Source organism: Triturus cristatus, chromosome 10, assembly GCF_964204655.1.
Source record: "Triturus cristatus chromosome 10, aTriCri1.1, whole genome shotgun sequence".
In the NCBI taxonomy this organism is placed as follows: domain Eukaryota; kingdom Metazoa; phylum Chordata; class Amphibia; order Caudata; family Salamandridae; genus Triturus; species Triturus cristatus.
In genome coordinates, this window is record NC_140593.1 from 103146394 (window position 1) to 103159587 (window position 13194).

The window sequence follows — 13194 nt, forward strand, 5'->3', positions numbered from 1 at the left end:
CGAAAAAAGGCCGCTACTTCCAGCTTCGACATCGTTGTAGCCCCAGAGATTGCTTTGTTACAGTATTTTATTTCTAAGACAGTTGGGAGTAATAAACTTTGGGGCATATTAACAAGGGCTTTATCTCCACTTTTTTGGCTTTAAAAGCCAAAGAAGCGGATATAAAAATATCGCCCTATCAACAACAGGGTGCTAACATGCAAAATCGCATGTTAGCGCCCTTTTTCACTATGCTTCCCTTTGCTTCCTAATGAGATGCAAAGTGGGCGTTTCAGAGCAAAATAATAGGAGAAATGTCGCTAAGCGACATTTCTCCTATTATCAAGCTTTACGGTAACCCTGTTAGAGACAAAAAAAGCAGCGCTAACCACGGTTAACGCTGCTTTTTTATGTCTGCTAATTTTCAGACTTAGCCATGTAATCCAATGGGAGGTGGATTACATGGCTAAATCCACCATGGGCTATCAACAAGGATATCCCTATCCTTGTAGTTTTATCGCTGCATTACCAGCGATAACCTCCCAAAATGCCGCTCTCGCTGGATTTTTTATCGCCTAGACGGCTAGCGTTGTTAATAACGCGATAACCAGGCGATATTATCCAGCGATAGCGGGTGTTAAAAAAATGAACGCTAAGCGCCCTTATTCGTTAATTTTCCCCGTTCCTTGTTAATATGCCCCAAAGTCTCACCAAACTATTATCAAACACTTTCTTTAACAAAACATGCACTGGCAAAGCCAATAGGTCACGCCTATAACAAAAAGACGCAAGGATGCAGCCGGGGCATTTTGTAGGTGCATGCAGTGTTATTATGAAGCACGCATGTGCGAACAGTAGGTCACAGGCTTTTTTAAACGTATTCTTTATTTAGCGATCCCAGGTGGATCTCATGCCAAAATCATGTAATGTGAAAGAGCTTAAAATAAAATTAAACACATGAGTGTGATCAGGTTGGGGAGAGAGTGGGATGATGAAGCAACACAGAGGGCGAGTGATAGACAACACAGAGGGCGGGGATTAAGCAACATGAAGGGTAGAACGCAGGCAGAAGACCAACAAGAGTATGTGTGCAAGTGGAGGGAGAGTAGCATATGGGCGAGAGACAGCAATGTGGAGGGGAGGGTAGGAGAAAAGCACACCAGACAGACTGCTGGAAACACATGCACTCTCATGGAGTGCTTAAATGAAAAGAAAAAGTAGTTTCCTAAGAGCAAGCAGAAGCAGCATAGAAGCTAGCCAATCAAAGCAATGGCAAAGAGGCTGTGCTACAGGGAGGGATGAACACAAGGTGGAAAGGCTGAAACAAGAATGGTCATCCAACAGAAGCAAGCAAATACAACAGTAACGCCAGCGAATGGCAGGCAATGGTTGGGCTGCAAGATCCTGTATGTTTGTGGTAAGCCCACAATATGTCTTTCACAAGCTTCCGGTATATGGGAGGTTCGCCCACAAAATAGACCTATCAGCTTTGCCATAATCAGCACAACCCTTGGTCAATTACGCACGAGCCCATTAAAGCACTGACAAAGCCTGTTGGTGTGCCCACTTCCTGTGTGCAGCCAATGCAATCGGGGCATCCTCGCATTATGTTCTATGCACATGCATGTGTTTTTGGTAAATGTTGCTCAATATCATCGCACGTGCATGCCAAAAATGTTTACTTTAATAGCGCCCTATAAGGTTTGCGGTCTCAATCTAAAAGAACTGGATATGTATCCCATTGTTGAAATCCCCTGATGCAAATGGGCAGGGCACCAAGTGCCCTCCTCTGATAAGAGCGGCCCTGTCCTAGAAATGAGACCAATCAGAGCAAAACGGTGATGCTGTTAGAGTTAACCCACATGCCAAGATACAAGAACTGAGATTCAGAAAAGACACACTTGAATGTAACCCACAAACATAATGACACCAGAGAGTATCTTTCATTCCTTCAAATAGTCCAACATACCTGCAGGAAAGCCTGTTCTTCACCAAGGCTGTGAATATGTCCAGGAAGAGCTTATGGTGAGGGTGCTTGCTGAAATTCCGCTCATTCTTGTAGTTGACACTAAAAGTGGATAAATATTCAGCTCATTGTTACATGTCATTGAGACACAAGTTCTCACCACCCTCTTAAGATAGGCCTTTTGGTTTCCTTTTGGGGGTGCTGGAAGACTCGATGTGCCTCAGGATGGATTACCGTGAGAAGCCCCCCGACAATCACGCTTCTTTCACAAAGAACAATAACTTTGGTTGCATGCTGTACTGTTTTGGTGGAGCATATTTCATACAGTATGAACCTAGTGCCAAGAAGCAACAAAGCGCCTTGTAAGAAGCCTTTTTTTTACTGAAGCCTCTAGAATCAAACATGCTGTATACAGAACAGTATATTCTGATTACTTTACCGGTAGTAAATCTACCATTTCGTTTCTTCCACAGAGTGGAACTGTCTTGTTAGATAAAAAGATTCTTACCACTATTTGAATCAAACACATCAGAATCTCTGCTCACCTTCTGTCCTTTGCTGATTAGAGACATCATGATTCAGCAGCACAGCAAAACCTATGAGAAACTAGGGGGGTGTCTTTTTTAAAGGTGGGAAATTGCATCTGAATTCTGGCCTAAAAAAGTAAGTTGTGGGCAAAGTTCCATGCAGTTCTCAGATCTCATTGTGAGAACTGTGAACTATTTGTGAAAACCTCAGTTCTCACAGCAAAAACAACCTGTGGAGTCCGCAGCCCATCACAGTTGCGGACAGCAGCACTGTCAAGATTTGGGCAATGCAACAACTTCAAAGACACCTGCATAAAAGGCCATTAGATTGCCAGCACCTTACAGTTCTCATGAAAGAAATTCCCCCAGCAGTAAAGAAAGCCTATATGTGGTTGAGAATGCCAGATGGAACTCTAGGAGTGCTCTGGTTCCCAAAATAAGGATAATTATCCATACATTAAGGAAGGTTCTAAGCATGGGATCTACCACAATTCCAGCCCTGGAAGTGGCCTTTAAAAGATCTCAGAGACTCAAGGATCGCCTGTTGCATGCACAGTCCAAACCAAGACAAAACAAACATCAACTGCGTGGAAACAGACATGTAAGATGTGGAAGCTACAAAAACCCAATGCGTCATCCTGAGAAATAATCCTGTGTGGGAATAGATAAGACACATTAATTGAAACACCACTAATGCCATCGACCCCATGCTGTGTGCTTGTGATCTTTATACATTGGGAAGGCCAAAAGGAAGGTAAAAGAGAGGATTCAGGATAGGGTATTTAGGCAGCACAAATTAACCACCAGGTTTTTGACATACATTATGGAGGCCAATAACACATCTAGAGATTTCAACTGGAAGGTCCTTGAACAAGTTGACCCAAAAACCATAGTTATAAATAGGACTTTCTTACAAAAGGAACAACAGTGGATCTAGTCCCAGTGAATGCACATGGATGGTATAACAGAGAACCTGCACAGGATATGATGGTATGAATATCTTGGCATAAAGAATGATTTCCTGGAGAATGACGCCTTTGTCCTTTAACCTGTTTTCATTTTCTTCCTTACCCAGTGTTTAACCTTGAATCTAGGTTGAGCAACAGCAACAGAAAATAATCAGAATGAGTATTAGAGTCATTTCTCAAAAAGCCTTTTTGAAAATAACCTTTTATTAATGCCTAAGGTAAATTCAAAAACAGCTGTTTGATACAGGAACTAGAATATTTCATATATGGCCTCTTATATTGGTTAAATAAAGTATTACAAATGATAAGAAATGTACAACCAGATTAGTGATTTGTTTTGGCTGCTATATTTAATAAAGATTTTAAGGTTGCATTGGTATCCTTTGTAAAAGTGCATTAAGGATAATCGTTACATGGCTTTTATTAGTGATCAGGTATTACTAGAGTGCACAGACTCTTCAATACTCTCTCTTCTACCACTTTTTGAAATATGTCAACCTTCACATGCAAAATTAAAACATCAAACTATATATTAATAGAGCTATTGACTCTCTCATTTGTTTCTGGCAAATCATTTAGCACATATAAGATGGCACCCAATGTGACCAGTCACATGCAGTTTTTTGCACTCTCAGCAATATAGAATCTCATACTGACGCCTTGAAGGGCCTCCTGAGTAATCTTGTTCTCATTCAAAACACCCTGTGCTGCTTCCCTCAGAACTGAGCTACAGAAGTTGAGGCAAACAAGTTACTTACCTTTGATAATGCTCTTTCCAGACACGCTATACAACGGAGACATCTAACCTTTAGAATGCCCCAAGGTGCCAGACTGCATCTGGAAACTTTTCACACAGCAGTGCTCCTGAGCTCCAGTAGGTGGCACCAGGCAGCTCTGTGTTGTCTTTGTTCCATCCAGAAGTGATGAATAAAGACACATATAAGAGCCACCCCTGCTCGCTGATGTCATTTATATTGTCTTTTTCTTTTCTCTGTCTGCGTCTGCGGACAAGGAGCTCAAAAACCAATCAGAGTACCAGTGTTCAGATCTCTAGATTGAGACCTTTTTAGATCAAAGGAGAGACCATTCCACAGAATGGGGAGGCAGTGGGCAGTGAGGGATCTGCAGCAAGATGGAGCATCTACCAGAAAGATCATTAACCAAGGTAAGTAATTTGTTCTTTTTCTGATGAATACTTCTAGCCACAGATTCCTCCCTTTAGAATAAATACAAAAGTGAAATCTCTCAAAGTGGAGGGGTCTGTGGAACCGGCTGAGACTAAAAGCTCCTGCAGGGCCAAACAAGTGAAATGCCCTTCCCGTGGGATTTGGCTGTCAAGGGAGTAGTGCTTCGTGAACATGTGTATGGACACACATGTTACGGCCTGACAAATGTCAAGGACAGGCACGCCATGTGCCAGCACAGTAGTAGCAGCCATGGCTCCAGTGGAATGAGTCCTTAATCCTTCTGGAGGCTGCTTTTTAGCCAGTTTATAGCAGACATTGATGAAGAGGACAATCAGACTTGACAAACTCCTTTTCTGCACCGCCTTGCCATTCTTTGCTCCAGAGAACCCCACAAAAAGAAGATGGTCTACCCGATGGTCTTTGGTGCAATTGATGTAGAAATTTAGAGCTCTTTTGGGGCCCAACCAAAAGAGTCTGACTTCCTCTTTTCAGGGGTGAGCAGAGGTAAGAATGTTGGGATGGTCATGACTTGCCCAACGTGAAAAGGGGTCACGACTTTTTGCAAAAAGATCGCCTTGGTCCTCAACACCAGTTTTTCTGCAAAAGAGGTGGTGTAGGGCAGCTGCACTAAGAAAGCTTCTAGCTCACTCATGAGATGAGCTGAAGTAACCGCAACAAGAAAGACAGTCTTCCGAGTCAGAAGACACGATGAGCAACTGTGCATCTGCTCAAAGGGGTACACATGTGGAAAGTCAGGACCAAATTAAGATCCCACTGGAGCAATACAAAGGGTTTAGGGGGAAACGGTTGTGTTAAACCTTTTAGAAGCCTGATCACAACAGGTTAATTAAACAAGGACGACTGATGCAGCAAATGCACAAAGGCTGGAACGGCGAACAAATAACCCTTAATGGTGCCCACATCAAGTCCTTACTGGGGCAAGTACAAAACAACAATAAGGCCTCCAACAGTTTGGTGTGTAACGGGTCTGTGTTGCAGATACTACACCATACCACAAATTTGTCACACTTCCCATTGTAAATGGACTTTGTAGTGGGGCGCCATGCAGGTGGAATAACATCCACAGCCTCAGGAGGGAGATTGAACACCGCCAACTGACGCCGCTCAATCTCCAGGCATAGATGTGTAGAATATGCAGGCCTGGGTGCAGAATGCTGCCCTGCTACTGTGACAGAAGGTCTTACAATAGCAGTAGGCTGATTGGATGACAGATGCTTATGTCCAGAAGTTCTGTGTAACGCACTCCCCTGACCTAATCCGTAGTCATGAGAATGATCATTTCTGATCTTCTTCATAATTTAGGGCAATGCAAACATGGGCAAAAATGAATGCATCTCCTGGAGCAAACACTCTTGGTAAATCCAATGCACAGAAGTTTGGATACTGCTCATGCTCGACGGTGGCAAGACGTTATAGCAAGGGTTCTCCCCTTTGTTGGAAGATGTCCTATGCCACCACCATTCATGATTTACAAGGCACTGTCAGCTCAGATAATCTGCCCTAATGTTCAAAGCGAGGTGGTTCACAATCAGGGAAATGCTCTGACATCCCAGCAAACCTCAGAGGCGAACAGCAAGGACTGCACAACTCCCTCGGCTCTGAGTGAGGAAGAGAAGGGTTTGTCACTAGTCCAATTGGGGTCGAGCACCCTCCACTGCAGATCTTTTGCAGTTTCCTCCAAAATCTGGATGTAATAAGACAGGTTCCCTTGGAGCTGAGCCCACTGAGACTGCAGGTTACCCTGCAGAGCCCACTAATGCCACATTGCATAGTTGATGAACAGGATGCAAGAGGCCAAGAAGCCTAGGAGGCACCCTCACTGAGACAGAGGACGAAGGCTGAAACATAGGGAGTATAGCAGAAATGTCCTGGACTTGTGAAAGAGGGAAGGCCCTGAACTGCACCTGATGCAGTACGGTTCCACTAAAAGGGAGCATCTGCAAAGGAGACAGGCATGACTTTAGGACGATGATAGTGAACCCCAATGATGCCAGGAGGTTTGTCATTGTCTGGAGGTGGTCTAAAACAGTGAGGGGCGTCCACCTTCCGCAGCCAGTCATGGCGATTGAGAAAGAAAGGTATCCCTAGCCCCCGCAGTTGTGCCCTGACCACTGGCATCACTTTTGTGGCCATCCGAGGGGACTGCTGAGGTCAAAGAGAAGCACAGTAAAGTGAAAATGCTCTTGGCCTACCCTGAACAGCAGGTAATGTCTCTGGGATTACAGGTAAACTGTATGAAAATAGGTGTCCTGCAGGACAGGACTACCATCCATTAATCTGGATCCAGGGCAGACAGAACCTTCACCTCTGTGAGCATCTACAATCTGTTCTTCCGCAGATGAAGTCCTGCATCCTAAGGCATGAGGAAATAGTAGAAGCAATATCCACTCCCAATTTCCGAGGTCAGTAACCTCTCTAAGGCCCCTTTGAATAAGACAGCCTGCACCTCCTGCAACACATTGACCAGATGCTTCTCTGAAGGTTGCTCTGAAGTAGGTATGTGGGTCAGAAAGGAATGAAAAGGCCTGACCCCATTGAAAGAGCTGGAGGACCCATCTGTCGTATGTGATCCTTTGTCACTCCATAAAGAAAGTGTTGGATCCGGTCTCCAACAGATTGGTTGTGTGCCACTATGGCCAAGCTTAAGAGGCTTAGAGGATGATGTTGCAGGGTTGAGGGACTGGAATTATTACTGTCTCTGATGACCTGCAACATCCCTGTCCTGACAGGACTGAGGTGCCTGCTGCGTGGGGCGAGGGTGCCTGGTGATGCGTATAAACCAGCCTTCTGAAGTACTCCCAAAAGGGCTGAAACTGCTTTGGAAACTGCCAGACAGGCACCAAAAAGACACAATGAACTTGCTGTGCCTTGGCTCTCCCTAAAGTGTTCCAGGGCCAAAATATGCTTCCCGCCAAACCGGCTAGAGTCATCAAAAGGCATATCCATAAGGGACTCCTAGACATCCCCAGAGAAGTCTGTAAACTTCATCCAAGTGTGGCACTGGAGCACCATACTGCCGCCGACTGCCCGACCCAAGAAATTGCTAGAATCGAGGCCCATCCAAATGACATACTCAGCCACAACTTGAACCACTAGTCTCTAGTCTGAAAATCAGGGTAGCCTGATGTTGGTCTATGGTCAAGACAGCTGTCTGATCACAGGTGGGCAAGAACAAATCTTTGCCCAAGTGTCCATCAATGTGTGAGTAAGAGTCCTCGTTGCATGGTAGCAAAGGCTCAGAGGAAGCTTGCCCAGGATGCACCTCTCTGAGTACATTCATTTTGACCTCCACAGAAGACAGGTGTAGATATAAAACTCCACTGCGCGTCTAATCACTACAGTAAAAAAAGGACTTTTCTCCATTGATGTCCCAGAAGGGAATCAATCCAGAGTAAGGGGAAGTATCCAGCTCCCTGGCCTCTTCTAAGTCCACGTAGAGATTGTCATCATCATAATGAGAGGGCAAGTCATTCCCATCATCTCCACTGTCTTCTCTAAAGGCTGTCTGAGACTGATCAGAGTTGGAACCAATAGCTGGCGGAGCACCTGAGGGTGGTTCCATGACAGAGGCAGTGTTCAGACTGAATACAATTTTATGGGAACAGGGTGTGTCCAAGTGGATTTGGGACACATGTGACTCTGTTGAGGGGAGTTTGTCCCGGAGTCAGACAACAGTATTCATGGAGGGCCTTTCTCCTGCACTAGCACTGAAGTGACTGATGCAGATTTTGGCATCAAATTGGAATTTGGTGCTGAAGCAGGTGCAGAACCCAAAGCGGGTTCGAGAAGAACCCCCTGTCGCTGAGTATGGATCCATCAGCGTTAACCCAACTGGAGGCCCCTGCAAATCCTTGGAGCTCGAAGGTGCACCAGACAGAACTGAAAGATGTGCAACATGGCCTCTCTAATGGATTTGATTTGTTACTGTGTCACCAATGACCCAGTAACTCGGGGTACATTGAGAACAAGTGTGCAATCAACCCATCTGTGGATCATGAATGAGGCCAAGTGGCACGCTGGCGCCCTTGCAACTTCTCTTGAATCAGAGGGTGGTGGGTGAGGAGTTCCATTTGACTTTAATGTATTTCCTCTTTTACTTTGATTTGGACTCACCAGAAGACTTCAACTGTGATGAGCACCTGTCGCAGGAACGACCTCAGAAGTGGAATGAGTCTGCGCTCTCAATTTCCAAAAGGAGTTGCACAGTTTCTTCTGGTGCTCGGTGACGTACAGCTTCAATTCACATTCCCACATTGCCTTCAGAATGAGAAGGGCACATTCTTCATACAACTTGGTGTTGGGTCCTGAGCCAAAACACCAAAGGCATATTTCGTGAGGGTCTGTCATAGACATCATGTAGTTTTTGAAGGGGATACTGCTCCCTGCACACTAGTTGAGAATTTTGGAAGAAAAAGTCTTGGTAACCAATGAGTAAAAGGGGAGAGGAGCTCCGGATCTGTGTTTGAAGCTGTGGAGAGTAAAACTCACGCATCAGCATGATGAGGTGGCACTTCTAGATGGAACAAAGTCAATGTCGAGCCACACAGTACCACCTACTGGTGATAGGGAGCACAGCAGTGTGAAAAGTTTCTGAATTCAGTCTGGAGTCTGGGGATATTCTAATGGCGAGGAATCTGTAATTAGAAGTATACATTGGAAATTATTTAATTTTTGCCTTTAAGTCACCAGACATGGCACTCAGGTGCTCTTCATAGAGGTACTTTTCCCTCTATACCTCTCACTTGTGAACTTACCCCCAGTATACACAGTAGTGCCATTATAGCCATGTGATTTGAAAAGACCGAATACAGACCAAAACCATCAGTAATAGCCATCTATGTGGGGCCCACAGGTAAGCCACATATCTTTATTCTAAAAGAAAAGACATGTACATTTCTATATTTCCACTCAAATGGGGTGTGGGGTTCCTAGTGATACACCTTTTACTGCTTTGGTAGGAGAACTGACATAAATGTAGCCTCTCTATAAGTACAAAAGGCATGTGCTGTTATATGTTGATGGAGAAAGGTTTCGTATTTCAGAAACTTGCTTGTATGCAATCCTCTCAAATAATATGTAACCACGTAACCAACAAGTCTTGTAAATACTAATATTGCATTACATTCATTATATTGTATCTAGGGAATGCTTGCCTATGTGTATAACTAACAAGTAACCCGAGTGACTAAAAATGGCCGCCAAAAACGCAGGAAAGAGTCTGCGCATGCATCTACTGCATCTACGTAGTATGACGTCTTCTTTCACTTGGTGGGAAATCTTTGCAGCTGCGCAATAGCTTTAAATGTGTCCGCTTGAAACTCACATGATAATGCACATGCTATCACATAAACTAAAACCTATAAGTTCTACTAAGCACTAATACGAAAGATTAAAATAAGTAAATGGGGATAGAGTAGAGATAAGTGGCATATAGTGAAATCATTTGTCGCATTCTAACGTGTCTTTTTCTGACTTTATTATTAGTTAATATTTGGGCCTCGGAGGATGACTGAAATCCCTACCCCACCTGATCCGTGCGCAGGCGCATAGAAACTTGCCGGAAACTATGATGGCACACTTGAATTACAGCCAAGGCCACATTGGATGAAGACGCCTGGGGAAAAAAACTATTGACCCGGACAAGCAACAATTTTGAATAAAATGTATAACTTGTATTAATCATAATGTGAAATACGGGTGGGAATAAAGCTATGGGAAAGTAAATTAAGGGGCGGAAACATAGAACAATGGTCTAAACAGAAAAATATTACTTTTTATATGGTGTGATGAACTCAGCTCCTCGCCCTGACCAATCAGAATAGGAGAAAACACGAAAATTGAAACTTTTGGGGTTGGTACACGAATACAGAATAGTATAATTGAGGTAAGATATCTAGAGACTATTGTCAGACTTGACAGATCCGTCATTCCGACTCGTCACCGACCCAACATGTATGCTGCTACAGATTCTGTCCGAGATGCTGTCTCAGACCCTGCTGCTGCCAGAAATTCTGCTTGAGAAAACGAGATACTGATCGATAATCTAAGCATCTAGAGGGGATTTCGGAAGAGGAACATTCGAGGAGAGTAGTGCCAGAGAGGGGTGCGACGCTGGCGTTGCACTTTAGAAGAGATCACCTTTCCAGATTTTAATCTGCCAAATCCTCTGTCTTCATCCTGTCCTGGGAGATTCTATCTGGCCCATCTTCAAGGAGTTGGGTTCATCTATCACCTTAGGTAAATATAATTCTGTGAAACCTGTCTTTGTACATGATTTCAGGCACCGTCTTCATTGATCATTATTATGACTTTGCTATATTTGACTTTAATTTGCCTCTTGGAAGAATGTGCTTAAACTGTATTTGATTCTGACTCACAAAAAGTATTAATTTAGATAAAGATTTTTAAACTTTTGAGTTGGTGGTTATTTCAAGTTCTTTTTAAGTTAAATGTAATTTTCTACCTTAAACTATCTCAGCAACCTGATTCATTGAGTAAAGCAATTATTAAGGAGGTCAGTTTGGTTGGCGTGGCTTGGATGCCGCGCAAGATGGCCGGCTAGATACGGAGCTCCGCCGCATCGACCACCTCACGGCATTTTTTCCCGATGTAAACGGGACCATTACTGTGCACCGTTGCCGGATTTGGCTGGCGGAACATTAGTGGAATCAGCGGAGCAGTTTTTCATCGCTTGTGGAGCCGTTTTCGCCCCTCTCCGCGATGAGTTCCCTGCCCCTCACGGAGCCGCCATTTTGAGGCTCTTTTGAACATCGGAGCCTCTGCTGACAGGAGCTGTCAATACGCGACGTGCCACTGGACACCAATGAACTCTTAGACACCGACTTCACTTCAGGGGTGAGATTTACATATATTGTGCAAGTCACCTTTACTGCGTTTTTTCTCTCCTCCTCCACATTCGAGGCCACGTCCAAATACACAGTTTTATGGCGCTTCACCCCTGACAACTGGATGTTTCCCGCCCTAACATGCTTACTGCTCTGAAATACTTTTTATCCTAAATTCCCTCCTCATGGCGATATGACAACAACGTTTTTCTGAGACTTTTTGCCCGTTTCTCCTGCGCCTCAGCTACTTCAGGATGCTCCTTCCTGTGCTTCCATTTTAGTCACTCTCACCTTCTTTTTTGTACTCGTGATTTAGCATACTCTAATTCCCTGTCGCTTTTTCCACTGAGTTACTTTTGGGTGCTTCTCCCTCTTTTTGGAGATATTTCTGGAACATTTCACATGCACCTTTAGTCGCCTCACAGGGAATTGAGGCTATATTGTCGCACGTTCATTTCTTTCTATGGTCAACTTACGCACACCTAAATTTGTCTTCATACCATCGAGGAGTGCTTCAGGTGCATCTTCATCGGGTACGAATAGAGCCACTCCATCTGCGAAAATGACGACTCCAAAATCATCATTGGCTCATACTAACACCAGTAAGTCTTCCCCACCCGCTCCGGCGGGCAAGCGACCCAAGCAAAATTCTCCTACACCAGAAGACAATCCTTCTCATTCTTCCATTGACCAAATTCTGGAGGAATTGCGTGCGCTGCGCCCATTTATTGAAAAGACGAGTACAGATATGCAGCTTTTAAAAGATAAATGGGAAAATATGGATGCCCGTCTCTCTACTGTTGAACAGCACCTTCCTGAAGTTCAGTCCAACACACAACGTATAGACTCTCTAGAAAAAACGGTCCTCTCACTCCAAAAGCATACAGAAGATTTGGAAAATCGAAATAGGAGGAATAACCTCCGTATTTACAATTTGCCGGAAAATCTTGAGGGGGATAATCCAGTAACCTTCTTCACCACTTTCCTGTCGAAACTTTTGGACCTACCACCTTCCACCACCATTAGTATACAAAGAGCCCATAGACTAGGTGCCAGAACGGGCTCCTCCTCAAAACCTCGTGGAGTCATTATTTTATTTCTGAAATACACAGATCTTTTATTGATTCTCTCAGCCGCGAGGAGTAAAAAACAAGTGTATTGGCAAGGTCAACGAGTATATCTATCTCAGGATGTCTCTAATGTCACCGCCTCCAGACGTAAAGAATTTCTGGCTATGCGTCCCTCTCTGCGCGCCTTGGGAGCAAGATATGGCTTGTTTCATCTTGTACTCTCAGAGTCACCTATCGAGAAAAGACTTGGTCATTTCAGGAACCTGGAGAATTAAGGAACTTTCTTCTTCTACACAGTGATGAAGGGATGGACGCCTCCACTTCTGCTCCGACCAGTGGCTGAAATTGGACTTTTATTGTTTAACTTGTTTGTCTTCTTAATGGCTTGTCTTTGACTTTGTGTATTCTCCTTACTTCTCATCTCAGTTCTTATATTCTCTTTTCGTATCTCTTCTCTCTTTTATCTGTTTCTGGCATCTCCTATATATTCCTCTATTTTTCTTTTTCGACTCTCTGGACTTCTATTTTTATGCCTACAGGTTATGTATGTTAACATTTTTCCCTTTTTTCCTCTCCAGACGGATATGTATCGGATACTCCTTTCAGCACCTTGTCCCATTCCATGTTCCTT

The 13194-nt window shown here is 44.1% G+C and overlaps 1 protein-coding gene across 2 annotated transcripts in view; it reads right to left on the bottom strand.

Moving 5' to 3' along the window:
• The window catches only part of NEK10 (NIMA related kinase 10), a 1348206-nt gene that overhangs the window by 1162270 nt on the left and 172742 nt on the right, over positions 1-13194 (bottom strand). For both annotated transcript variants that reach the window (XM_085630543.1, XM_085630544.1), the window contains exon 5: positions 1949-2047. In XM_085630543.1, the coding sequence (XP_085486669.1) occupies positions 1949-2047 (99 nt within the window). The remainder of the gene's footprint in view (positions 1-1948; positions 2048-13194) is intronic.